This window comes from Pelophylax lessonae (assembly GCF_965119305.1).
Source record: "Pelophylax lessonae genome assembly, chromosome: 12".
In the NCBI taxonomy this organism is placed as follows: Eukaryota; Metazoa; Chordata; class Amphibia; order Anura; family Ranidae; genus Pelophylax; species Pelophylax lessonae.
Genome location: NC_138779.1, coordinates 216,788,596 through 216,811,846, shown reverse-complemented (window position 1 = coordinate 216,811,846; position 23,251 = coordinate 216,788,596). Strand labels below are relative to the sequence as shown.

The 23,251-nt window shown below is 41.4% G+C and overlaps 1 protein-coding gene across 1 annotated transcript in view; it reads right to left on the bottom strand.

Annotated features, from left to right (window-relative positions):
- NPHS1 (NPHS1 adhesion molecule, nephrin) overlaps positions 1-22,670 on the bottom strand; it is a gene marked incomplete at its 5' end in the record, with an annotated part of 65,613 nt that extends 42,943 nt beyond the window's left edge. Inside the window, 6 exons of the mRNA XM_082274794.1 lie at positions 1,147-1,278; positions 3,222-3,344; positions 6,705-6,902; positions 9,365-9,441; positions 11,360-11,528; positions 22,583-22,670. Of these exons, the coding sequence (XP_082130920.1) occupies positions 1,147-1,278; positions 3,222-3,344; positions 6,705-6,902; positions 9,365-9,441; positions 11,360-11,528; positions 22,583-22,670 (787 nt within the window). The remainder of the gene's footprint in view (positions 1-1,146; positions 1,279-3,221; positions 3,345-6,704; positions 6,903-9,364; positions 9,442-11,359; positions 11,529-22,582) is intronic.
- Positions 22,671-23,251: the final 581 nt, after the last annotated feature.

Genomic DNA, 23,251 nt, shown 5'->3' with positions numbered 1-23,251 from the left:
CTTTGTGGGAGGAGTTTGGGGATGTCCCCTTCCTGTTCCAACATGACTGCGCACCAGTGCACAAAGCAAGGTCCATAAAGACATGGATGAGCGAGTTGGAGGAACTTGACTGGCCTGCCTGACTTGGCTTGCAGTCTCCACTCTAATTCATCCTCTTCTCTCTTCTGGGAAGGCTGTCCACAAGGTTTAGGAGTGTCTATGGGAATCTTTGACCATTCCTCCAGAAGCACATTTGTGAGGTCAGGCACTGATGTTGGACGAGAAGGCCTGGCTCGAAGTCTCCGCTCGAATTCATCCCAAAGGTGTTCTATCGGGTTGAGGTCAGGCCAGTCAAGTTCCTCCACCCCAAATTCGCTCATCCAGGTCTTTATGGACCTTGCTTTGTGCACTGGTACGCAGTCATGTTGGAACAGGAAGGGGTCATCCCCAAACTCCTCCCACAAAGTTGGGAGCATGAAATTGTCCAAAATGTCCTGGTATGCTGACGCCTTAAGACTTCCCTTTACTAGAACTAAGGGGCCAAACCCAACCCCTGAATAACAATCCCACACCATAATCCCCGTTCCACCAAATGATTTGGACCAGTGCACAAAGCAAGGTCCATAAAGACATGTATGAGCCAGTTTGGGGTGGAGGAACTTGACTGGCCTGCACAGATTCCTGAGGGGATTGTGTGACTGCACAGAGGCACAGAATCTGTAGGTGAAGTTATTTCCTCCTCTCTGCTTGTGGGGGGGGGGGGTAGAGACAAGCCTCTTCATGGCTGTACGGAGAAGCGCAGGATCTGTAGGAGGAGTTCTGTCCTCCTCTCTGCTTGGGGGAAGGGGTAGAGACAAGCCTCTTTGTGGCTGCACGGAGAAGCGCAGGATCTGGAGGAGGAGTTCTGTCCTCTTCTCTGCTGCCAACTGCAGAGACAAGCTGGGGGCTGCAGCTGCAGGAGAGGTGCGAGGGCCACATGAAATGGCCTGAGGGGGCCGGATTGCATTTGAAATATATGGCTTACAAGATGCTGGAATTCCTCCAGCCAGGAAATGAGGCGGGACCTATCTGACTTGATGCAGCTTCTACTGCACACTGCGAGAGTCTCATGGACAGGATCTTATATTCGCCACACGACACCAAACAAACCCGCCCGGTTATTCTTACTTTTGGTAATAGTCAGAACCGCTGCCGGTTTGGCATTCTGGGTGCTGCAAGCCACCGGATACTCCTCTCCATAGACCCAGGTCACTGTGCTGCCCGCCACATGATCCGTGAATACCGGAGCTTCCGGAGGGACTGGTGGGAGAGAAATGAAAGGGTTAAAGAAGTGAACTGTGATGATCAGTAATGATAATTCCAGAATACAAGTCACACAGGGGAGGCAGGCAATGTATGGACCCCTCAATGGCCCTGGCACCTATACTATGTCGTTATATTTATTATAGTTTATCTGATTCATCCTCTGACCTATGACACGTCTTGGGGAGATCTCCTTTCTATTGAGTATTTCCCCTCCTTCTTCTACATTTCACCACCGTAAGGCTCCATTTACATCCTGGCGTAGCGTCAACTCACGTTTTTCACGCAACACACAGTGGACAACCCATTAATTTCAGTGGGCTGCCAAAGAAGCTCCTGCACCTTTGTGGGTGAAGAGCATGTCTTTTCACTACGCGTTTCATCATGTTTTGTCACACGTTTCGATGCACACCTGCTGGCCGCATTTTTGGATGCCATTCACAATGAATGGCACTGTAGGCACTCCCTTAAGCTGCAAATGCAGCGGACGGGGGGTGTTCATCACATGACACAGTGGCGATGCTCTGCTTCAGGCCTGCCGCAAAAGCTATTGCCCCTGTCACAGGGGGGCAAGCAGTAATGCCACCAAACATCAGCTATTCAAGTGAATGGGGATGAGCTGCAAATGTGCCCCACGTGTTGGTGCGGCGTTTACGGGGGCCAAGGAACCTCTTCGCCACCTGTAAAATGCCTCCGAAAAGCGATCTGATCGTGGATCGCTTTTCAGTGGGACAGCAGTTTAGACGCTTAGTCTTACAAATGATATGAAGTGATATATATTTTTATATATATATATATATATATATATATATATACATATATATATACTGGTATATATATATATATATATTCTGTATATAAAAAAAGACATGCAGTATGTATATGTTATAAAATATGCTATAAATATTACAGTAAAATAATGTATTAATTATATATTTAATTAGATAATAGATAGATAGATAGATAGATAGATAGATAGATAGATAGATAGATAGATAGATAGATAGTTAGATAGATAGATAGATAGATAGATAGATAGATAGATAGATAGATAGATAGATAGATAGATAGATAGATAGATAGATAGATAGATAGGATAGATAGATAGATACTGAAATTCTAAAATATATATATATATATATATATATATATATATATATATATATATATATATATATATATATATATATATATATATATATATATAATTATGTATACTTTATATATGTAAAATATAAAATATATAATATAAATAATAATAGAATTTTAGTCTCTATATTTAAATATATATATATATATATATATATATATATATATATATATATATATATATATATATATATATATATAATAAAAGTATACTGTATATATATATATATATTTTATATATCAATATATATATAAATATATACTGTATACTGTATATAAAAAAAGACATGCAGTATGTATATGTTATATAATATGCTATAAATATTACAGTAAAATAATGTATTAATTATATATTTTATTAGATAATATAAATAATAATAGAATCTTAATTTCTATATTTAAATATATATATACTAAAATTCTAAAATATACATATATAAAATTATGTATACTGTATATATGTAAAATATAAATTATATAATATAATTAATAATATAATTTTAGTTTCCATATTTAAATATATATATATATATATATATATATATATAAATAGAAATATAGAAACTAAAATTCTAAAATATATACATAATAAAAGTATACTGTATATATATATATATATATATATATATATATATATATATATATATATATATATATATATTATTTATATAAAATTATGAATACTGTATATATGTAAAATATAAAAACAGAATTGCATGCAGTGTATATATATATATATATATATATTACAAAATACATAAAGATCACGTTTTGCAATTAGCGGCACTTACTCAATACATCTACCAGAGCTGTAATAGATACGATGCCAAGGCTGACCTCTGACCTCCCCACCTGGCAGTGGTATTCTGCATCATCAGAGAGGTCAATGCGCTCGATGCGTAGGTTGTACTCCCCTGCCAGGAAAAGCAGATAGATCGGCCTCATTAGAAATAATTAATAATCAGAGATGTATAGTAACGAAGTAGAACTACTTAAGTACTCTACTTAAGTACCGAAATGCGGTATCTGTACTTTCCTAGAGTAGAATTTTTTTCTCCTACTTCTACTTTTACTTCACTACATTTTTTCGATGATTTCGATACTTCTACTCAAGTATTTTTTTTTTGTGCTGCATAGTTACTCGTTACTTTTAAAAAAATTACCACTGCCAGAACAGTAGATGGCAGGTTGCATAAAGCTCACAAAAATGTGTATAATGTCATTTGTAAATCAGCGCATACGAAAATAAAGGCTGTGTATAATAAAAGCTGCTATTCCAAATCTTTCCAATAAAAAGAAAATATGAAACAAACATATAAATGGTGCTACAGCGCTTAAAGTGCATCAAGAAACTACTAACAAACACCGGTTAATCATTTGAATAAATCATTTGAAATAATAAAAACAATATGATGTTCATACTTTTGACTTCTTTCTTTAATAACTACATAACACAGTACTTGTACTTCTACTTTCAGTACTTGAGTAGAAATTTTTTTTCAAAACTACTGGTACTTTTTACTTTTAGTACTTAAGTAGCAAATTTTTTGAAAAAACTACTTGCAATACTTAAGTAAAAAAAATGTTGAATACTTTAGTACTTCTACTTAAGTAACTTTTTCTGCGAGCACTTCCACTTCTACTCAAGTAATTTTTTGATCGAGCTCTTGTACTTTTACTCAAGTAGAAATTTCGAGTACTTTATACAAGTCTGTTAATAATACACTAAACGCCTGTGTGTGCCTCCTGTAGAAACACAGATATATTTATAATTGGAAATAATATTCGATCCAGAATTACCAGCATGTGCTGCTTCAGAAAACAGTTGGAGAAAGAGCAAATAATGTAGAACTGTGGCCAGGGCACGGACATTCTGTTGACATATAGCAGAAAATAAGCCTTAAAATTAGATCTAACTGACCTCTGTAGCTACAGGCAATGTGGAGCAATTGGTCCTCAAAGTTTTCACTAGAAGCACTTTCAATTGATCTAAGTAGCCTGTTTTGCTCCTCCTCCCAGCAGTGAAGACCAGTTTACACCAGTGTAGCATGACATCAAGAACTGCGCATATTTGCGTTGTTTTTTTTTTTTTTGCACAGAACTAGGACAGACCATTAATTTTATTGGGCTACCGTATGCACTGCAAATGCAGAAAATAAGCTCATGTCGCTTTTTGGGCTGCAATTATCTAGCAAAAAATACAGATTTTTTACTTGTAAACAACAAGTGTCAGAAATAGGCTCGGGCTTTAAAGCGGAGTTCCGCGGAGTTCTAACTACCCTCCCCCCCCACAAAAATAAAAAGTCAGCAGCTACACATAATGTACACATACTGTAGCTGCTGACTTTTATTGTTAGGACACTTACCTGTCCTGGAGTCCAGCGATGTCAGCACAGCAGTTGATGGTTCCATCGGCTGTTGGGTGCTGCCGCCGCCATTGCCAGTCAGGGAGCCCGGCAGTGAAGCCTTGTGGCTTCACGGGCGGGTCCCTACTGCACATGCGCGAAGCACGCTGCACATTCGGATTGGCTCGGCGGCGGGGGAAGGAGGAGGGGGGCCAAACTTCCAAGAGACGGCACAGCAGCGCCATCTCCCAGAAGTGTGGAAGGGTACCTGTCAAAAAGGGATACCCGTTCCCCCCTCCCCCCTGAAAGGTGCCAAATGTAGCACCGGAGGGAGGGAGGGAGGGAGGAAGCAAATAAACGGAAGTTCCACTTTTGGGTGGAAGTCCACTTTAAGTGGTTAGCCACGGAGCAGAAGCACAGGATGAGGGGGGAGAGTAGAGGACGGAGACCTGACTTCACTGCGTCTCTTGCGAACTTTGAGAATGAATTGCTCCACAGTGTTTGCAGCTACAGAGGTCAGTAAGGGGCTGATTTTAAAGCTTTTTTTTACTGCGTGTTAAAACATTTGTACATATTTGAATGTCCGTAGCGTGGCCAGAGTTCTACATTAAGCTTTATTTTAATTGTTCTACAGACGCAGAATAAAAATCTCTTACAGATGACCCAAATTTTCATAAAACTATTGGGGTTGATTTGCTGAAGGCAAATAGACTGTCTACTTTGCAAGTGCAGTTGCACTTTTTCTCTATAGAGCTTAACGAATATGGTGAAGCTTTACTTTGGTGCAAGGAAAATAAAAAACTGCATTTTTTTTTTTTTGCTTGCACATGATTGGATGATGGAAATCACTACATCCACTAAGCTCTATTTGCCATTAGTAAACCAACCCCATTGCATTCAAATATATTTTCCAAATGTATTGCTAACTGTATAAAAGCATACCTCCCAACTTTTTGAGATGGGAACGAGGGACACCTATCAGCAAAAGTATGTAGGCATAGGACACACCCCATGCCACGCCCCCTTAAAGGAAAATTATACAAAGAAATGATTTGTTAAACACACAAGCCCTTTTTTTTTTTTTTTTTAACCACTACTATTCCTTTATACTGGGTTTTGACATTTACAAATGCAGCAATTTAGAAATTGGATGGAAAATTTAGTACTGGGATAAGATAAATAGTGCATTTTTTATATGCAACTCTATAGATCAGACCTCAATGAGGGACAAATGAGGAAGAAAGAGGGACAGAGGGACATTGTTCCAAATCAGGGAAAGTCCCTCAAGATCAGGGACAGTTGGGAGCTATGTAAAATGAGTAGTGAGACAGCCGTGGTGGGCCCCCCAGTGTCTTTGGGCCCCATAGCAGTTGCATCTCCTTCTGAGGCTATAAACACGTCCTTGGGTGTATTTTCCTTTGACTTTGTGACCCATCTCTACCACTGTTTGTAGGCCTTGGCACAGGAAGCCTTAGGGACATTCTCAGTAATGACCTACAGGCCAAGCAATGACCGCATTATTTTATTTAACTGGAGACATGACCATGACTATATTGGTGCAGCGCTGCTTTAGTCCACTAGAGGGGGGAATTTACATTTGCAGAATGGTTACTTGTGTCAATGCTTTTTGCACAGCCCCCCATCCTGCAGTCTATGAGGACCTCGTATACCGGCCTTCCTAAGGATCCGATATTCAGGGACACAGATGTTGTCCTCACTAGAGGAGCAGAGACGGGGATGTTAGAAAATATGCAATTCTGGGAAATAAATTCTATATATGAAAAAAAAATTATTATAGGTAGAAATCAAACATCCAGTAATATGCATAGGTGGGTACGTGCCAAAATTTACCCGGGCAATGCCAGAATTTGGAAGCAGCTGTTGGGTTATATAAGAACAAAATGTGTATACATAATATGTCTGTCTCACCTTTTTTGGGGTCACCGGTCATGCTGTAACGGGGAAAGCCGGGTATCCTGCGGTCGGGCCCCAGAAGAAGACCATTTTTTACCCACTGTACCGTGCCCGATGCATGTTCCACTTCACAGACCAACACATGTGTGGATCCCTGCACTACCGTTGCATTGTCAGGCTGTACACGGAACGCCTGCTGTGCTGCGAAGACACCTGGGGAGGAGGGGGGGATATGTCAGTTATCACCTACCCCATACATCAAATCTGATATATCACCATATATAATACTGGCTGTATACTCACACATTATACCAGCAGTACCCCCACAAATCATTTCTGTTGTACCCCTTCCTATCATACCCGCTGTACCCCCACATATGGTACCAGCTGTGCTCCCACACAGTATACCAGCTATATCCCCACAAATCATACCTGTTGTACCCCTTTATTTTATACCAGCTGTACCCCCACTAATTATACAAGCTATACCCCTATATATCATACCAGCTGTACCCCCACAAATCATACCCGCTGTACACCTATATATATTACCAGCTGTACCCCCACATATGTACCAGCTATGCTCCCATACATTATACCAGCTAAACCCCCACAAATCTTACCTCTTTTACCCCTTTATTTTATATCAGCTGAACCCCACAAACCATATTCGCTGTACCCCTATAAATCATTTCAGCTGTACCCCCACATATGTACCAACTATGCTCCCACATATTACGCCAGCTGTACCGCACACATCTTACCTGCTGTACGCCTTTATATCATACCAGCTGTACCCCCATACATCATACTTTCTGTACCCCTATATATCAAACCAGATGTACCCCCACACATTATACCAGCTGTACCTACACACTTTTTTGCTGGATGTACCCCCACACATTTTACCAGCTGTACCTATACACATCGTAGCTGTACCCCTATATATCACATCAGATGTATCCCCACACATTGTATCAGGTGTACCCCCACACATTTGCCAGCTGTACCCCAACACAATGCACCAGCTGTACCCAAACACATCATACAAGATGTACCCCCATACATTGTAACAGTTGTACACATCATACCAGCTGTACCTCCATACATCTGACTTGATGTACCCCCCTACATAATACCATCTGTACCCCCACACATCATAAAAACCATACCTACTGTACCCCTATATATCACACCAGATGTACCCCCAAACATTATACCAGCTTCACCCCCACATTTTTTTGCGGGATGTACCCCACACATTTTACCAGCTGTACCCATACGCAACGTAGCTGTACCGCCATATACAGTATCAGACTTGCTGTACCTCCATACATAATACCACTTGACCAGTTGTCCCCCCCACAGATTATACCAACTGTACCCCCACAAATCATATCCTCTGGACCCCATATATCATAACAGCTGTACCCTCAAACATCGTGCCAGCTGTACTCCCCATGTATCATACTTGCTATACCCTCTTTTATAAAACTAGCTGTAAACCCACACATTATACCAGCTGTACCCCACAAATCATACCTGCTATACCCCTATATATCACATCAGATGTATCCCCACACATTGTATCAGGTGTACCCCCTCACATTTGCCAGCTGTACCCCAACACAATGCACCAGCTGTACCCAAACACATCATACAAGATGTACCCCTACACATTGTACCAGTTGTACACATCATACCAGCTGTACCTCCATACATCTGACTTGATGTACCCCCCCTACATAATACCATCTGTACCCCCACACATCATAAAAACCATACCTATTGTACCCCTATATATCATACCAGCTGTATCCCCACACATTATACCAGCTGTATCCTCACACATTGTACCCGCTATTCCCCTGCACATTGTACCATATGTACCACCACACAATATACCAGCTGTAATATACCAGCTGTATCCCCACACATTATACCAGCTGTATCCTCACACATTATACCAGCTGTATCCTCACACATTATACCAGCTGTATCCTCACACATTATACCAGCTGTATCCTCACACATTATACCAGCTGTATCCTCACACATTATACCAGCTGTACCCCCACACATTATACCAGCTGTATCCTCACACATTATACCAGCTGTATCCTCACACATTATACCAGCTGTACCCCCACACATTATACCAGCTGTATCCTCACACATTATACCAGCTGTACCCCCACACATTATACCAGCTGTATCCTCACACATTATACCAGCTGTACCCCCACACATTATACCAGCTGTACCCCCACACATTATACCAGCTGTATCCTCACACATTGTACCCTCTATTCCCCTGCACATTGTACCCTATGTACCACCACACAATATACCAGCTGTACCCCCCACACATTATACCAACTTTGGCCCCATAAATCATGCCAGCGGTACCCCAAGGCATTGCAAAAGCTGTACCCTCAAACATCACATCATTTGCACCCCCACACATTATACCAGCTCCATCCGGATACACCAGTTGTACCATCACATCTTATATAACCTGCACCTCCTTGCATCAAACCAGATATGCTCAACATATCTTACCAGGTGTTCCTCCACAAATCTTACCAGGTGAACCCCCATACATGGTACTGGCTGTACCCCACACATTCTACTGACCACTTATACACTATTCAAAAACATGTCAGGCTACAAACCTTGGAAAAAACCAAAGCAGCAGCTGAGTATGATGGGAACAGAAGCCATGTTCAGTTCTACTATAAAGTGGACACACCTGAAACATAAAAATTCAAGAGTTATATACTGATGCATCGCTGTCCATCCCTAAATCATCACAGCTTATGATATGGTGGGGCTTTTTCAGGATTGAAGATTCAGGATCCACTCAATCACCACAACGTGTTCAGAGTAGGATGTAATTATAGAGTAGGGTGCAGGCCCATAAACCCAGGGGCTCAAAAAAAGCCAAATAATCTACCAGTATGTTTTGTTTCAGGATTTGCAATCATTCTTGGTAGGAGTCAAACTGAAGACCTAGAGCTATTCTTGGAAGGATTCAAACCGAAGACCTAGAACTATTCTTGGTAGGATTTAAACCGATGACCTAGAGCTCTAGAGCTATTTTTGGTGGGATTCAACCTGAAGACCTAGAACAGTTCTTAATAGGATTTAAAATGAAGACCTAGAGCTATTTTTGGTAGGATTCAAACCGAAGACCTAGAGCCATTCTTACTAGAATTTAAACTGAAGACCTAGAGCTATTCTTGGTAAGATTCAAAACGAAGGCCTAGAACTATTCCTGGTAGGATTTAAACCGATGACCTAGAGCTATTTTTGGTGGGATTCAACCTGAAGACCTAGAGCTATTCTTGGTAGGATTTAAAACGAAGACCTAGAGCTATTTTTGGTAGGATGCAAACCGAAAACCTAGAGCTATTCTTGGTAGGATCCAAACTGAAGACCTAGAGCTATTCTTGGTAGGATCCAAACCCAAGACCTAGAGCTATTCTTGGTTAGATTTAAACTGAAGATCTTGAGCTGCAAGACAAGAGGGTAAATTACTTCATCATCATGATGCCCCTATGAAAAGGAAGATGAAAAGTGTGGAGATTGTGGATTTTTGGTTATTATAAGTAAAGGTTGACCATTTCTCTTACCTTTCCTCCATTCCAGGGCGGCAACCTCTTCGGTATTTGATAGACTGCTGAGTCATGTAGTGACGTAGGGGGTTCGAGAAAGAAACCAGCATGCAAAGGGGACGCAGGCATCCGACGCTCCTTAAAGTGTCAAATGCCAAAGAAACTTTCTTAGGTTGCAGGGTGGGAAAGAAGGTGAGGTAGGTGAACCACCAGAGATGTGAGTATATGTTGCCTTTGGTTTTAAAGGTATAGTGACCGGAAAGGGGCCCTTTAAGAGTCTTACTTGTCACAAGGCAGTCCTACTGGACTGTTGCATGGCAGTTCAAGGAAAGGCTCAGGTCAAGGAAAGGCAGGCCTCAAGAACAAAGTGAAACTGAAGAGAAGGGCAAAAGAGGTTTTCTGGGCCATAAAAAATAGTGGGCATCTTGTGGTGTCTACTTTAAGGCAAGACTTTTTATTATAAAAGTTTAACCATGCAGGTTATGGTGGGAATGGACCAGAGGACTAAAGGACTAATGGAATGGACTAAAGGAATCAAAAAGTCCTCCAGCCGGTTCAGTTTGAGGGCTTTTTGATCAATTTATTCCCTTCTCACCCCAGGGGCGTAACTAGAACCTTCAGGGCCCCGGTGCAAGAAACCATGAAGGGCCCCCGGACCCTTGGCTGGGGCCCTTCCCTTCAAGCCTGGGGCTCTTCCCACTGATCCCGGGGCTCTTTAATCTCGTTGTGAGGTCCTTTATTATGGTCCCGCAGCGGGACCCTTTCACAAGTTCTGCAGTGGGCCCCCTTCCTGCCATCTTGGGGCCTTCCCACGGTGGTGGAATGCCAGGGCCCGGTTGCAAGTGTGACCTTTGCGATCCTGAAAGTTCACCCACTGGTGTCAGTAGTTTTTATTTTTTGTTATTTTATTGTATTAAAAAAAAGGAGCACAGTGATTTCTCTACATGCTGCCCCTGCCCCCTCCTATCCAGGTGTCCAGGGGAGCCACACAGGCCCCCTGGAGCATGGGGCCCGGTTGCAATTGCAACCCCTCTAGTTACGCCCCTGTCTCACCCTAACCTGTACTGGCCTACTCCATAGAAGCCATGGTTTCCATACACTGCTTTGGTGAAGGCCAACAAGCCTTGAAGCAGCTGTATGCAGTTGGGTATAAATGGAGGTTTAGAAGTGCATCTGGCCGATAGGGCGTAACGGGTGATTTGCAGTGCTTCCACCCACTGTCCTGAAATGAAGAGAAATTCCCTTATTTTTGGGATATGCGAGAATACGTGGAATGAGAATACCTTGAGAATACCTTATGTTTTAAGATGGCTTTACTGTGCAACATGTTGCTATTATATGTAAAAAAATTGTCAAATGTAGTACAAGAAGTCACTTAGCTCTGATGCTGGCCATTCAGAGGATGACTTTATAATGAATTCCACAGTCTAGTCATAAAAAAAAGAGGATTCAATGTCTAAAGGCAACCTAACCCTAACAAATTAGGCCTGGATGAGCTTATTTAGGATGAAACTGGTCATGTGGATTGACCTATCTGATGGCAAAATCTCAAGCAGGCCTACACATCTATCCTCCCGCTACTGTCTATGGCAGCAACATACCATGACAGGATGGCTGGTGATGCATAGAAAGAAGAGAGGGAGAGGGGGGGGGTCCAAGAAAATGAAACAGTTGGGTGATATAAACAATTATTAGGGTGCATCAATGAAAGGTGAATAGAAAAACTTACCTGATCTGTGCAGGAGAAATTCTGAGATCTTCTCTCTATCTGGAATCAGTGGGAAGATTCTTCGTCATCAGTCATGCTTCACAACGTTCATCCAAAAGAGTCCTGAGAGTGCTGAGACTCCCTCCCAGTGTCTGTGACTCCTTCTATCACTGCTCTCACCTCGCTATTCCCTTCTATCCTTCTTCTCACACTCTCTGTCTCTTCTTTCTGTCTGTTCCTAACTCTCTCTTCTCTTTCTCTCTCCCCTCTCCCTCTTATATTCTTTTTACACTCTTTACTAGCTGTCTCCCTTCCATGTCCTTTTTCCACACTCTATCTTCCAGCTCTCTGTCTCTCCTTTCTGTCTGTTCCTATCTCTCTCTCTTCTCTGTCTCTTTCCCTCTCTGTCACCTTTCTCTTTTTCTCCCTCTATCTCTCTCTTCTCTTTCTTTCCCCCTCTCTCTAACCCCTCTGTCCCCTTATCCCTGCCCTTCTTTCTCCTTCTCTCCCTTCCTTTCTCTCTCTTCCTCTTTTCTTTCCCTTTCGTCACTCTCTTTCACTTTTTTCTTCTTTCTTTTTTCTTTCTTGTCCTCTCCCTTTACTTTCCTCTCTCTCTCCCGTCTGTTTCCTCTTCCCTGCCTCTTTCTTTCTCCTTCTCTCTATTTCTTTCCTTCTCTTTACTCCTCTCTCTCCTCTCTCTCTCTCCCCTTTATCTCATCCTCCCCCCCTTCTTTCTCTCTCTTTCTTTCCTTCTCTATCTCTCCCTCTCTCTCTCTCCTTCTTTTATCTCAGCTTCTCTCTCTCTCTCTCCCCCCCCCCCCTCCTTTCTCTTGCTCTCTTCTCTCTCACCCCCTCTCTCTCTCTCTCCTTCTCTCTCTCTCTCTCTCTCCTTCTCTCTCTCTCTCCCCTCTCTCTCTCTCTCACTCCTTCTCTCTCTCTCTCTCTCTTCCTCTCTCCTTCTTTCTCTTTCTCTCTCCCCCTCTCTCTCTCTCTCTCCCTTCTTTCTCTCACTGTCTCTCTCTCTCTCTCTTCCTCTCTCCTTCTTTCTCTTTCTCTCTCTCTCTCTCTCTCTCTCTCTCTCTCTCTCTCTCTCTCTCTCTCTACCCCTTCTTTCTCTTGCCTCTCTCTCCTTCTCTCTCTCTCTCACTCCTCTCTCTCTCTCTCTCTTTCTTTACCTTTACTTCTCTCTCTCTTCCTCTCTGCCTTCCTCTTCCTCTGTCCCTCTTTCACTCTCACTCTCCTCTCTCCTCTCCCAGCGGTCTCTCCTCCCCGTCTCTCAGTAATAGTGGGAGTCAGTATATTCAGCATTTTTTAGACTGACACATCATTATTATCCCAATATCCTGGGACACTCAATGTCACCCCCCCCCCCCCCCACACACATGACACAGCCCAACAGCACAACTGTCCAATAGGTGACCGATCACTGCCCAGATGTTGGCAATGATCCCTCCACAACCCTCATACAGTTCTCACCCCCTAGTGTGAAATAAAGAAAAGTTGTCCCCAGAATTTCCATGTAAATGCCGTTCTTCTTGGTTTTTGTTTTGTTTTTTTCGCAATGAAAGTATCGTGTAAGAATAATAAAATATAGCAAACCGGCTGCCTCCAAAATTCTTCTTGTTCTAACTAAACCCGGCGTCTCCAAACTTTTTAGTATGGGGGCACATTGTACATTTTACAAATATTTTCAGTCTGGTAAATTAATTCCGCTTTAGATCAGGGTCCCCATCAGAGTTCCTTCTCCTTACATGAAGGTCCCCATCAGAGTTCCTTCTCCTTACATGAAGGTCCCCATCAGAGCCCCCAACCTAATATCTGGGTCCCCGTCAGAGTTCCCCTTACATCAGAGTCCCCTTAAGGGTCCTCATCAGAGTCAACCCTTATATCAAGGTCCCCATCCAAGTTCCTCCATACATGAGGGCCCCCATCAAAGTCCCCCATCTTATATTCGGGTCCCTGTCAGAGTTCCCCTTACATCAGGGTCCCTATCAAGGTCTTTATCAGAGTCACCCTATATATTAGGGTCCCCATCAAAGTTCCTCCTTATATGAGGGCCCTCATCAGAGTTCCCCACCTTATATCTGGGTCCCCGTCAGAGTTCCCCTTACATCAGGGTCCCTATTAAAGTCCTCATCAGAGTCCCCCCTTATATAAGGGTCCCCATCCAAGTTCCCCCTTACATGAGGGTCCCCATCAGAGCCCCCCCCCCTATACCCTGGTCCCCATCAGAGTCTCCTTTACATCAGAGACCCTATCAAGGTCCTCATCAGAGTCCCCCCTTATCAAGGTCCCCATCAGAGTTCCCCGTTACATCAAGGACCCCATCAGAGCCCCCCCCTTTTATCAAGGTCCCCATCAGAGCCCCCCCCCTTTTATCAGGGTTCCCATCAAAGCCCCCACCTTATATCCGGTCCCCATCAGAGTTTCCTTTACATCATAGTCCCTATCAAGGTCCTCATTACATTTCCCCTTTATCAAGGTCCCCATCAGAGTTCCTCGTTACATCAGGATCCCCATCAGAGCCCCCCCTTTTATCAGGGTCCCCATCAGAGCCCCCACCTTATATCCGGGTCCCCGTCAGAGTTTCCTTTACATCATAGTCCCTATCAAGGTCCTCATTACATTTCCCCTTTATCAAGGTCCCCATCAGAGTTCCTCGTTACATCAGGGTCCCCATCAGAGTTCCTCGTTACATCGGGGTCCCCATCAGAGTTCCTCGTTACATCAGAATCCCCATCAGAGCCCCCCTTTTATCAGGGTTCCCATCAGAGCCCCCACCTTATATCCGGGTCCCCGTCAGAGTTTCCTTTACAACAGATTCCCCCCATATATCAGTGCCCCCAACCGAGTTTCTCCTTACATGAGGGCCCCATCAGAGTTAGTCCTTATATCAGGGTCCCATCAAAGTCCTTCTCTTTATCAGTGTCCCCATCAGACCCCCCCCCCCCCACCTTATATCCATGTTCCCAGGGGGAAGGGGGGGGGGGACTTGAGAAGTTCATTGTGATGGTTTATATGCACTTTAAATAATGGAGCCATTTAAATTGGGAAAATACCGCAACCAAATTAATTTGCATCCAGCCTTTTCCAATTATCACAGCGAGCGGCTCTGAATTCAGTAACAAATCCATAAACAATTATAGATCATTAGACGTTTCACCAAGAAATTTTAATAAGTACAGGAAAATGTTACTGAATCCCTAAATTTATCTTCTTGATTTTTTTTTTTTTTTTATATCAGTCTTGATGTCCTCAGCACAGCCCATTCCATCTGAATAACAGCAATCCTTCCAATTACCTTTGCTGATTTCCCAGCTGCCAATTAGTCTTAATTAATTAACTGCAGATTAAAAATACCCTTATCATCCGTGAATTTCACTGATCGCCAATGGGAATCAATGGGGAGTAAAAGACGTGGGATATTATCACGCTGATCGATGGCGTCATAGGACTACTTGGCCGGCACTGCAGGAAACAATAAGAGTCTTATAAACTCCTCTGTGGAAAATATTTTGCATTTTTATTGAATTTTTATCAAATTCTCAAATATTTATGTAAAAATAAGAGGGTTTATTTTTTTTTTAAGTTTCCTGTGCCACACTTTTGTGAACATATTTCTATATTAGCTCATACACCCTAATGGATGCCTGTAGATCAGGCAGTGCAGTCAATGCCCTTTGAGGAACAATAGTTCTAGAGCTGGCATAAAAAGAGCAAAAAAATTATATATTTCTTTCCCACTTTTTCAGCATTTGAAAAATTTCCTGTAAAATTGTATTATTATTATTATTATTATTATTATTATTATTATTATTATTATTATTATATATATATATATATATATATATATATATATATATATATATATATATATCATTTTTTTTTTCTAGCTGCTGCTGATTAGCAATGAGTGGAATGACTTTAGTAGAATTTATTTTCTTAGTTTATTTCATGTAGGGCCCATTTAGACTTGTGCGCCATAGTGAAGCCCACATTACCGCATGCATTATTGCAATACACAGTAGCGCATGTAATACTGTTTTGCAATATCGTTAATTTTTTTAATGGTCTCCTACCAGTATGCTATGTTGCTGTATCCGATTTTTAGCACAATAGGGTGCCTGCTGGCAACCAGTTTATTAGGCTTCCTTAATGCAACACAGGTCAATGCACAACATGGGCCCTAAGTGTTCTATTTATATATTTCTTGTTTTTATTATTATTATTTTTTTTTTTATTTATTTTGCACCCCCTGGCAACAAATTCAATGGGCTTCCTTAATGCAACACAGGTTATTGCATGACATTGTCCCTAAGTGTTTTATTATATATTTCCTGCATTTATATTTATTATTTTATTAATTTTATCTGGGATTTTTTTTTTTTTTTTTTTGCCCCCCTGCAACCAATTCAATAGGCTTCCTTAAAGCAACACAGGTCAATGTACAACATGGGCCAACAGTGTTTTATTTATATGTTTCTTGTTATTATTATTTATTTTATTTTATTTATGTATTTTTTTTTTTGAACCTCATGGCAACCAATTCAATAGGCTTCTTTAAAGCAACACAGGTCAATGCACAACATGGGCCATCGGTGTTTTATTTATATGTTTTTTTTAAATTATTATTATTTATTTTATTTTTTATTTTTTATGTATTTTTTTTTTGCACCCCCTGGCAACAAATTCAACAAGCTTCCTTAATGCAACACAGGTCAATGCATGACATGGGCCCTAAGAGTTTTATTTATATATTTCTTGGTTTTATTATTATTTAATTATTTTTTATTTATTTTTGCACACCCTGGCAACAAATTCAACAGGCTTCCTTAATGCAACACAGGTTATTGCATGACATTGTCCCTAAGTGTTCTATCATATATGTCCTACATTTATATTTATTATTTTGTTAATTTTATCATTTATATTCATTAATTTTGCTAATTTTATCTATGTTTTTTTTTTTTTGCTCCCCCTGGCTACCAATTCAATAGGCTTCCTTAAAGCAACACAGTTCAATGCACGACATGGGCCCTAAGTGTTCTATTTATATATTTCTTGTTTTTATTATTATTATTATTTATTTTATTTATGTATTTATTTATTTATTTTTTGCACCCCCTGGCAACCAATTTAATATGCTTCTTTAATGCAACACAGGTTATTGCATGACATTGTCCCTAAGTGTTCTATTATATATTTCCTGCATTTATATTTATTATTTTTTTACTTTTATCTATTTTTTTTTTTGCTCCCCCTGGCAACCAATTCAATAGGCAAACTTAATGCAACACAGGTCAATGCACAACATGGGTCCTAAGTGTTCTATTTATATATTTCTTGTTTTTATTATTATTATTATTATTATTTTTTTTTTTAATTATTTATTCATGGGGTTTTTTTTTTTTTTTGCACCCCCTGGCAACCAATTCAATAGGCAAACTTAATGCAACACAGGTCAATGCACAACATGGGTCCTCAGTGTTCTATTTATATATTTATTTTTATTATTATTTTTTATTTTTGTTTATTCATGTATTTTTTTTTTTTTGCACCCCATTGCAACCAATTCAATAGGCTTCCTTAACGCAACACAGGTTATTGCATGACATTGTCCCTAAGTGTTCTATTATATATTTCCTGCATTTATATTTATTATTTTTTTAATTTTATCTATGTTTTTTTTTTTTTTTTTTGCTCCCCCTGGCAACCAATTCAATAGGCTTCCTTAATGCAACACAGGTCAATGCACATCATGAGTCCTAAGTATTCTATTTACATATTTCTTGTTTTTATTATTATTATTTATTTTTGTTTATTCGTGTATTTTTATTTTTATTTCTTTGCACCCCATTGCAACCAATTCAATAGACTTCCTTAATGCAACACAGGTTATTGCATGAAATTGTCCCTAAGTGTTCTATTATATATTTCCTGCATTTATATTTATTATTTTTTTAATTTTACCTAGGTTTTTTTTTTTTTTTGCTCCCCCCGGCAACCAATTCAATATGCTTCCTTACGCAGGTTAATGCATGACATGGGCCCTAAGTGTTCTATTTACATATTTCTTGTTTTTATTATTATTATTTATTTTATTTTTATTTATTAATGTATTTTTATGCACCCCATGGCAACCAATTCAATAGGCTTCCTTAATGCAACAAAGGCTATTGCATGACATGGTCCCTAAGTGTTCTATTATACATTTCCTGCATTTATATTTATTATTATTTTAATTCTATCTGGTTTTTTATTTTTTTTTGCTCCCCCTGGCAACAAATTCAATATGCATCCTTAAAGCAACAAAGGTTAATGCACGACATGAGCCCTAAGTGTTCTATTTATATATTTTTTGTTATTATTATTTATTTTATTTTATTTATTTATGTATTTTTCTCAACTCCTGGCAACCAATTCAATAGGCTTCCTTTATGCAACACAGGTTATTGCATGATATTGTCCCCAAGTGTTCTATTATATATTTCCTGCATTAATATTTATTATTTTTTTATATTTTTATTTTATTTCTTTGTTTAATTTTTATTTTTTGCACCCCCTGGCAACCAAATTAATAGACTTCCTTAATGCAACTCAGGTAATGCATGATATGGACCCTAAGTGTTCTATTATATCTCTTGTATGTAATATTTATTTTTCTAATTTAAATTAATTTTATTTTATTTTAATTCACATTTTTTTGCAGTGTTTTTTTTTATTATCATTTTAATAAAGGACACAAGAACAGGTCAAAGACAGTCAAAAAAAAAAAACCTTTCTTAACCCTTTGGAGCCATTTAGGGGTCTTTATCAATGGTTTCACCCAAAATTAAAATAAAAAAACTTTCACCCAAGATTATTCAATTTACCTAATTGATTCTTATGTAAAATTTGGGTGAACCTTGTGTGGAAGTTGTGTAAGTGTTGGTTGAACACATTCATAAATAGACCCCTCAACCCCTCTACGCCCCAAAATCCAACAAAATGCCTTCATTTTCCCTACAATGGCAAAATTTTAGTAACATTTTGGTAAAACCTACTAATTTTCGCAAAATTTTAGCAAAATTCGCTCATCCAAAATGCTGATAAGGCCTCTTTGGAGACTTCCGGGAAGCCCAAAAATCCCAACAATGGTCGACTTTGCACGCCCCAAAATCCAACAAAATGCCTTAATTTTCCCTTCCCTATGGACTATGTACAATGGCAAAATTTTAGTAAAATTTTGGTAAAACCTCCTAATTTTCGCAAAATTTGCGCAAAATTCGCTTATCCAAAATGCTGATAAGGCCTGTTTGGAGACTTCCAGGAAGCCCAAAAATCCCAACAATGGTGGACTTCTCATGTCTATCGACACTTTTTTCACCATTTTTAATTATTTAAAGTTGTTTACATTTTTTTTGCTACAAGTAGCAATTATTGTATCCATTATAATGTCGGAGAAATATAGCAATGAAGCCCCGCAGTTCTCTTGGTGGTCTTTATAAACCCACCACCTGATGATTTGTAGCTCTGGTGCATTTATTTCTGGGTTGCTGACACCGGCACGCTCGCCCATCTGTCATGTGAAAGGAGGGAGTCATACCTTCTCCCACATACTGCGCATAATTACACAAACACACGGAGGTTCAATCTAACTTCATTAACTCTGAAAACTCAGCAGTATGAACAAGTTGACACCCCCCTATTTAACTCTTTCCCTGCCCCCTGCTGACAATTTTTTTCCCAGGCCCGATGTGTCAACTCAACCATGTGGATGGGCATTATTGGGGTCCATATGACCATAGGAATGGTGGGGACAGCCAACCTGGTAATCTGGGAACACCTGCTTGTGATGCTGGAGAGGAATTTGCAAATACACCTACTGCTGGCTATTCCCAGACACACCCACTGCTGGCTATTCCCAGACAAAACAACTGCTGGCTATTCCCAGACACACCCACTGCTGGCTATTCCCAGACACAACAACTGCTGCTGGCTTTTCCTAGACACACCTACTGCTGGCTTTTCCTAGACACACCCACTGCTGGCTATTCCCAGACACACCCACTGCTGGCTTTTTCCCAGACACACCCACTGCTGGCTATTCCCAGACACACCCACTGCTGGCTTTTCCCAGACACACCCACTGATGACTATTCCCAGACACACCCACTGCTGGCTTTTCCCAGACACACCCACTGCTGGCTTTTCATAGACACACCCACTGCTGGCTTTTCCTAGACACACCCACTGCTGGCTTTTCTTAGACACCCCCATTGTTGGCTATTTCCAGACACACCCACTGCTCCCTATTCCCAGACACACCCACTGCTGGCTATTTCCAGACACACCCACTGCTGGCTATTCTTAGACACACCCACTGCTGGCTTTTCCTAGACAAAACCACTGCTGGCTATTCCCAGACACACCCACTGCTGGCTATTCCCAGACACACCCACTGCTGGCTATTCCCAGACACACCCACTGCTGGCTTTTCCCAGACACACCCAATAATGACTATTCCCAGACACACCCACTGCTGGCTTTTCCCAGACACACCCACTGCTGGATTTTCCTAGACACACCCACTGCTGGCTTTTCTTAGACACACCCACTGCTGGCTATTTCCAGACACACCCACTGCTCCCTATTCCCAGACACACCCACTTCTGGCTATTTCCAGACACACCCACTGCTGGCTTTTCCTAGACACACCCACTGCTGGCTTTTCCTAGACACACCCACTGCTGGATTTTCATGGACACGCCCCCACTGCTGGCTATTCTCAGACACACCCACTGCTGGCTATTCCCAGACACACATACTGCTGACTTTTCCTAGACACACTCACTGTTGCCTGTTCCTAGACACACCCACTGCTGGCTATTCTCAGACACACCCACTGCCGGCTATTCCCAGACACACACACTAATGGCTTTTCCTAGACACACCCACTTTTGCCTGTTCCTAGACACACCCACTGCTGGCTTTTCCTAGACACACCAACTGCTGGCTATTCTGAGACACACCCATTTATGCCTATTCCCAAACCCACTCATTGCTGCCTATTCCTAGACACACCCACTGCTAGCTTTTCCTAGACACACCCACTGCTGGCTTTTCTTAGACACCCCCACTGCTGGCTATTTTCAGACACACCCACTGTTCCCTATTCCCAGACACACCCACTGCTGGCTATTTCCAGACACACCCACTGATGCCTATTTCCAGACACACCCCCTGCTGGCATTTCCCAGACACAGCCACTGACACCTATTCCCAAATCCACCCACTACTGGCTATTCTGAAACATACCCACTGCTGAGAAATCCTAAACCAACCTGCCTCTAGCTATTCCCAGACACACCCACTGCTGTCTATTACCAGATACATATATGCTCAGGGGACGTGTTTGGCCCCGTGTCTGGGGCTCTGTGGGTGGGTTGAGGCAGGATCTCCAAGACATACTCATTGTTCACAGATAAGATTTGAAGGGCCAGTTGAGACCCAGAACATACTCAATGGACCTCCAAAAATATTCCGGAGTATATTTACAAGCCTATCTGAAAGATGTCATAGATATGATCAGGGGAAGGGTTTGGTCCAGAATCTGGGCCTCTTTGTGCGGGTTGATGCAGTGGCTCCAAGACATACTTATTGTTCCTAGATAAGACATGTAGGCTCAGAAGGGACCCAGAACATATTCAACAGACCTCCAATCCAACTTCAGTCAAGAGTTTATGGACAAGCCTCTCGATGATGTCCTAGAGTGACCTAGACGTGGCCAGGGGACGTGTTTGGCCCAGTATCTGGAGCTCTGTGAGTGGGTTGAGGCAGCAGCTCCAAGACATACTAATTTTTCATACATTAAACTTGTAGGGTTAGAAGAGACCGAGAAAAGACTCAATGGACCTCCAAAAATATTCAGTTTTGGAGTATATTTACCAGCCTATCTGGATGATGTCACAGATATGATTAGGGGAAGGTTTTGGTCCAGGATCTGGTCCTCTTTGTGCGGGTTGATGCAGTGGCTCCAAGACATACTCATTGTTCACAGATAAGACTTGGAGGGCCAGTTGAGACCCATAACATACTCAACAAACCCCCATATTTCTTTTGGAGTAAATGAACAAGCCTCTCTTTATGATGTCAGAGATATGATCAGGGATGGGTCTGGCTGGTATATGGGGGCTATGTTGAGGCAGCAGCTCCAAGACATACTCATTGTTCACAGATAAGACTTGTAGGCTCAGAAGAGACCCAGAACATATTCAACAGACTTCCAATCCAACTTCAGTCAAGAGTATATGGACAAGCCTCTATTGATGATGTCCTAGACGTGACCAGGGGACGCGTTTGACCCGGAATCTGGGGATCTGTGAGTGGGTTGAGGCAGCAGCTCCAAGACATACTCATTTTTCATACATTAAACTTGTAGGGTTAGAAGAGACCCAGAAAATACTCAATGGACCTCCAAATATATTCCATTTTGGAGTGTATGAACAAGCCTATCTGGATGATGTCACAGATATGGTCTGCTATCTGGGCCTCCTAGAGCGGGTTGATGCAGCAGCTTCAAGACATACCCATGACCTTGAGGGACATAAGAGACCCAGAACATTTGCAGCAAACCCTCAGATATGAACAAGTGTTACTTGATAATGCCACAGACATGATAAGGGCACGGCTTGGCCTGTATCTCGACCTCTGTGAGCAGGTTGATGCAGTGGCTTCAATACACACTCATTGTTCTGAGATAAGACTTGGAGGGTCAGAATAACCCAGAAGACCCAAAATATACTCAACAGACCCCCAGATTGCTTTTGTATAATATGAACAAGTCTCTCTTGATGATGTCATGGATATGATCACGGACAGGTTTGACCCGGGATCTGGGGCTCTGTGAGCCGGTTGACGCAGCAGCCCCAAAACATACTCATTGTTCGCAGATAAGACTTGGAGGGTCAGTAGAGACCCAGAACATACTCAATGGACCCCCAGATTGCTTTTGGAGCAAGGCTCTCTTCATAATGTCACAGATATGAGAAGGGCACAGTTTGGCCCGTATCTGGACCTCTGTGAGCTGGTTGATGCAGTGGCCCCATGACATACTCTTAGTTCATAAATAAGACTTGTAGGGTCAGAAGGGACCCAGAAACTCAACAGACCTCCAGTCAGAGTACAGTCTGGAGCATACGGACAAGCCTCTTGATGATGTCTCAGATATGATAACAGGATGGGTTTGACCCATCGAA